Here is a 5991-nt window from a genome sequence, read left to right as displayed (position 1 = left end):
GGCTTTATTTTTTTTGCTTTCATTAAAAGAAAAAAAACTGATAAAAGCAATCTAGACCTCCCCAAATACAAACTAGATAATTAGGAAACCTTGCTGCTCGTCTGCAGGAGTTGATAGAAACCTCCTTGTGGTGCTGCAGCCAGGAGAAGGGAATTTGGGGAAGTAAAAAGTTCAATCTTCAGGGCACAAAGATGGAGCAGGTGTATAGACGAGAGTTGTGCAGCACTGCAGCGCAACGAGCCGGGATATCTCTGAGCTGTTTACGTGGTACCAGCGCAACAGACTGGTTCCTTGCTGTTCCCTTGTAACATTCATGTTGTTGACCTGGGTTGCCTGTTTGGAAAAAAACACCCCCTGCTTTATTTCTTACATTGCTGACGTGCTGATAATCTCTTTTATTTCACTGCTGTTTGCGTAGAAAACAAGGGAGCAGAGAAGGAAGCCGGGACCCGGAGCTGCCCGACGTGTGCGAAGATGAAGCTACATCCTGAAGCTGCCCGGCTGGTCGCTCCTGTGCTGCTGCTGTCGTACCCATCGTGGTGTTGTCTAGCACACATCTGCCCTCATCACCAAGTCCAGGGCCTGTAAAGCAAAAAAAAAAAGGGAAAAAATAAAATAAACCAACAAAAAACACCAGAACGGACCAACCCAGAAAACCAGACAGGAGGACCCGAGCAGCGATAAGGAGAAGAGTGAGTCCTCGGGCAGCGCGGCTGGCAGAGGGCTGGCTCGGCCGCGTCCCTCGTGCGAGGGTCCACGTGCTCGCCGTGCGTGCCTTGCTCTCCACTTGTGCTTCACGCGTCGGCTTCGCAGTCGGGTGTCTTGGCTGATGAGTGTGGTTTTGTAACGCCGCGAACCAAACGTCGTCTTGCGGGTCGTTCGCCCCAGAGACTTTTTTTCCTTGCTTTTTTGCATTCTCTATATCAGGAAAAAAAAAAAAATACGTTGAAGCCAGGTTTTATCTCAGAGGGTAACTGTTTCTTTTATTTAATGCATGGGTAAAGCACTTCTGTGTATGAGGACGCAATCCTGCTCCCGTTGGAGTTGATGGCAAAATTTCTACGGGGATGAGATCTTGCTTTTGGAGTGATCGCTGTCACTCCCTATGCCTTTCTTTCTCTTTTTTTATTTCTCCTTCATTTATCCCTCAGTTTTGCACAGTGTGAGTCCCGCCAGCATCAAGGGCTTTAGTCAGGGTGGTGTGATATTCCCTGTAACGTGCAACGAGCATTTGAACGTTGTTGGGATCTGGAGCTCTGGGAGATGCTGTTACGTGGAAAGTCTCGGTGCACCGAGGACACCTGCGAACCAGGAGAGCTGGGGTTTGTTCTCCTTCGCCTGTGGAATTTGTTCTCAAAGCTGAGACGCAGCATATTTGGGAGTTATTTTACTGAAGGATGATTTCCTTCCCCATGCTTATCTCTTAGCAACTTTAAAATTAAGTACCTGATGCTTTTAAACTGGCCCAGGTGGGAAGGAGAGCTCCCTAGGATGGAATACGTTGGTGGAGGGCTTTTAGGCTAAGGAAAGCAACAGAACACAAATGAGATCAAAATCTTGATCTTTTGGGTGGTTTGTCTTTTTTTTTAAGGCTGTAATTTTTAATTTTATTTTAACAGTGTAATTTTTATGCACGTGCTGATGCTGCTATTTTATCCGTAGGTTGCTTCTAAACTTTGCGTTAGAAGCTTCATCTCTACAGTTTGACAACAGGTGAGAGATTGCACTTAGGAGGGCGAAGGCAGCTCTTTCGGTGGCTGTTAACTGTAGGCACTGTGTGTGTAACCAGGAATTTCGCTCTTGCACTCAAGAGAGTAAAAACCAGGGACATCAATCCGTCAAAAGATATGTCAGTATTTTCGCGTTGGCTTTACAGGGCCTGAGCCAATGGGATTGGATTCTTGTTTTATAGCACTTAAATAAAGGGCACTATTAAATTTAGTTCCTACATAATCATCCTACTGTCTTTTTTTTAGGTTAATCCAGAGGACTTGGGACTTTGTTCCCTAATTGTTTTGTGCCAGGCTATAGATGTACGAGGGTCGTTGGTAACAACTGGTGTGTTGGTGCTCCTGTTCTGGTTACCCCCGGCTAGTTTGGTGGTTCCCAATGTTTTCGTAGCTGGGCTTTGCTGCTGGTGCCTCTTGCTGCCTGTCCCCAGGCTGCCACCTCCCCTCGCTCCTCTTCGGCCACCCCATTGGGATGCCCCCGAGCAGTCGTCAGCCTGGGCTCTGCCCCACATCTCACCTCTAGGTATCGGCAAATCGGGAAATAACATTGCAGCTGATGTGTTTTATTATGATAGACCTTTAATTTTTAAAGCAGGCGAAGGCATTAGATCTTGTAAAGGTTGCTGCTCCGGGCTGGTACCATCCAGATGGTAGATCCCGCCCGCATTGGTGCGGCTGCCTTCGCCCGCACGGGGGCCCGAGGCTGCGCCAGCCGGGCGCTCAGCGTCCTCTGAGGGTTCGGCTCCGGCCACGCGCCAGGATGCGTCCCACGGGCTGGCACGCTCGAGCGCACGCCTGTACCCGGCTGCCTCGTAAGGAAGATTTAAGCACCCGGTGAAAGGGAATGTAAATGGAGGTGGGGACTTGGCGAGGCTGAGAGCGTGAGGGAAGCAGGAGGAGGGACTGGCCGGTCTCTGCATGAGGAGCGGGTGTTTCTGGGCTGTTCCTGGGGCAAACTGGTTTGTGGTGGGAGCAAAGTGTCTGTCCTGTGGTTTGCAGAAAAATGGGCTCTCTCCAACTGGTGTGCCCTGGGCTGGCGGTGGCAGAGCTCTGCTGCCACAGGACACCCCAGCCTGCGCAGGGGGGTGATCTCGGGACAAGGACACGTCTTAGCCCAGGGAGAAAAGGGACTCCAGGTAATCCTTATCCCTGTGGGACTTCTGAGGTCTTGATAGCACTTGGGTGGTGCTCAGAGCTCAGCGACTACAACCATAGTGTTATTTATTGTGTTTCTAATACATGCGAAGAGTAATTTGGGGATGGAAAGATGCTTTGCTAATCCAGTCAGTTGTTGGGTTATTCTAGTAATGCCTGAGGGGGTGGGGGCTAGCAGGGCAAGGCTGCAGGAAAGCCTCAATTAGTAAGATCAAACAGACCATCATTTACAAATTAACTCCGTGTCGTGTTCCTTTAGTGGTAGCTGGAGTGCTGCTTCAGTTTTTGAGAGGAATAGGGCGGGGGAAATTTTTTTTTTTTTATGAATATCCCAAAATCTAACTGGAAAATATTGCCCTGTTTGCAGAAGGAAATCCATCTGGAGCTGTTCCCACAGGTCCAGGGAGCAACCAGAATTGTACAGCTGGGCTTGTGTCCTGCCTTGCTACCCCAGCAAATCTGCCAGCCCTGTGGGTTTTCCCTTTATACCTCCAGAAAATGCATCGTGGACAGCAGCCTGAAAACTTGCGTGAAATGAAAAGGGCAGAAGCTGTGCTGGCGGCACGAGAAATGCTCCCATTTATTCAAAGGCTTGGTAGGACTCTGGCAAAAATAGGCTCTACTTCTCGCTTGGCTGAAACGAAATCCTTGCTCATTTATGTGCATGTTAGGGCAGCTCTGAGCCAAGCGAGTTCCGCTCTGAAGAAAGGAAGAGGCTAAAGAGATATTATTTAAAAATAAACATCTCTGGCAAGCCGGCCCTCTTAATCTGTTCAGGGAAGTCATTCTTCTTAGCTGCGTGGCCAAATATCAACCTCGCTTCACTGTGTGAAGGAGAGGATGGCGTTTGACTTCTCGGAGCTGGCGCAGGCATGCTCTGATGCTTTTGTATATGCTCTATAGTTTTCTCCTCCAAATCCTCACTTGCCTGTGGTGTTGCTGGAAAAGAGATACTAGGACACTCTGAAGTGCATGAGCTGAGCTCTGCGTCCCGGGGGAGCTCCTCTTTCCCCACCGCGTGGTGGCACGGTCGGCTCGGGGCAGCTCCGGCTGGATTTTCCAGCTTGGGGATGGGCCCGGACTGAGACACCTTGAAGGGAATTTCTCTTTTGGGGAAATCACGGGTCTTTTTGATCTCCAGGAGGTAGATTGTTTTGCTCAATAATAGCTCTAGGTCACAGGATCGCAGAATTGCTGAGGCTGGAAAAGACCTCTGAGGCCATCAAGTGCAGCCCATGGTCTTCACTTCGGGAGGCAGCGCTAAGTGAAAATCCCGGTTAGATCTCTCCCATCTGGCACGGAGGAACCCTTTGGGCAGGAATATGTCACTGTTAACATCGCACTGGCAAATAAATGAGGTTTTTAGCTCTTTAATGAGGTACTAGAGCGTGCGAATGGCTGTGTGAAGCCCCCCCCCAGCTGTCCCTGCTGCGGGCAGGGGTTCTCCCACTGGTGCGTCCCTGAGGAAGGGCAGCGTGGGCAGGCGCCGCGAAGCTGTGTGATTGAGCCCTGGAGCAGCAGCAGGTCCGTGGAGCCGGTGTGCGGAACAGAGAGGGTGTTTGTGGGCTCTGTGGGTGGGTGTTTCAGGGGTCTGTGCTGCTGGGGACAGAGGGAGGACCTGGGAGCTCTGGCTGCAGCGCCGTCTCTCCAGCCTGACCCGTGCAGAAGCCCGCACTGGGCAGAGAAACTCAATCCCCCGCTCGCGAGCGTGCTTAGGCTGTGCTGATTCTTTTTTTTTCAGTGCCTTGAGATGCAAGAAGCAAGCTGCACAGCAAAAGACTGCACTTTGCTGAGAGATCAAGTGCCACACATGTCTTTTACATGTTTTATCGGCATTCTGAGGGTGGGTAGGTCAGGTCTGTCCTTTGCTGGTCGCGGTGGCTGCAGTTTCATATCTTGTTTGTGTCCTGTCCGGGTCCAACATCTTCTGTCTGGGTGGTGGTGGTTCACTTTTTTCAGGTTGCAGGTTAGAGAAATCTTGTAGTTTCAGCACTGAAAGTGAAGGTTTGTGCTGCGGGAGGTTGGGCTGCAGGCTCGCAGGCGCTGCTGCCTGTCCCCACTGTGGAGACACTTTGATGGATTGGAGATGGAAAATGGGGCAGATTTGAGTTTCTTCTCCTTCCATGTCCTCTGGGATACACCATAGGGGAGATATCTGAGGATCTGGGGATCTCTGGTGAGCCCAGAGACTCCCGCCGCTGCTGTCCCCTTCAGCAGGTCTTCACCCTCCCGGCTACGTGCCAGAATTTGGTCCCCACGGGAAGCAAAGTGGTGCAAAACCTGCGTCGCTAACCCAGGCTGCGTCGTTCGGGGGTCCTGGGGAGAGCGGTTTGACAAATGCGGCCCTGGAAAATATTTCTAGGGGATGAAACAGGGAGGGCAGGAGCTCAGGCAGTGTCAGGGCTGGTGGCAGGAAAACTGATTTTGTGTTTGGCCACATCGGAAGGGAGCCCGGTGGGGAGCGGCATCGCCGCTGCCTGCAGAATGAATTGTAGCTCGGTGCAACGACTCCCAGGGTGGGAGTTAATTCCTTATTTATCGCCAGGCTTTGCAGGGGAGAGCTGGTGGGAGGAATTTTATGTTCCTTCAGCAGTGTCCTGAGGCCATTGGCAGCGCTGCGGCAGGGGCTAAAAGGAGATTTTTCTTCATTCCTGTGGGGTGAGGCCACATTTGCTGTCTCCGGGTCGGTGCTTTCCCAGGGGCTTCGTTCCAGCCTCGCAGAGACCCAGCCTCTCTGGGGGGGCCCCAGCTACCCTCACTCGTGCTCAGAGCCCCTCATCCCTCACCGGCTGCAGCAAGAAACATCCCGTAGCTGGTGCTTTGGGCTTTCTTACCGCACCTTGGTGTGTGAGAAGCCGTTGTGTGACTGCACATCATCCTTCGATGGTGCAGCCAAGCGAGAGTTTCAGAACAAACGCAGCCAGGATTGTTGTCCTTGGGCAGACTGGCTGCGAGTTAAAAGGATCATTTATGGTCTTGGACACCTTGATCAGTGATTTCCAGGTGCAGAGCCCCCATCCTCAGTGTTTTGCTGGCTGCTCAGAAGTGTTCTGTGGCCACAGAGCATTGTCCTTTGGGCCGGGTGATCTCGCCTTTGGGTCGGATG

At 51.6% G+C, this 5991-nt stretch overlaps 1 protein-coding gene across 1 annotated transcript in view; it reads left to right on the top strand.

The window, feature by feature from the left end:
* CAMKK1 (calcium/calmodulin-dependent protein kinase kinase 1, alpha) overlaps positions 1-540 on the top strand; it is a gene marked incomplete at its 5' end in the record, with an annotated part of 30907 nt that extends 30367 nt beyond the window's left edge. The window contains one exon of the mRNA XM_009867459.1: positions 419-540. Within this exon, the coding sequence (XP_009865761.1) occupies positions 419-491 (73 nt within the window). The remainder of the gene's footprint in view (positions 1-418) is intronic.
* Between the last annotated feature and the right edge of the window lie 5451 nt (positions 541-5991).

The sequence above is a fragment of the Apaloderma vittatum genome, unplaced genomic scaffold (assembly GCF_000703405.1).
Source record: "Apaloderma vittatum isolate BGI_N311 unplaced genomic scaffold, ASM70340v1 scaffold9584, whole genome shotgun sequence".
In the NCBI taxonomy this organism is placed as follows: Eukaryota; Metazoa; Chordata; class Aves; order Trogoniformes; family Trogonidae; genus Apaloderma; species Apaloderma vittatum.
This window is presented reverse-complemented; position numbering and strand designations above follow the sequence as displayed.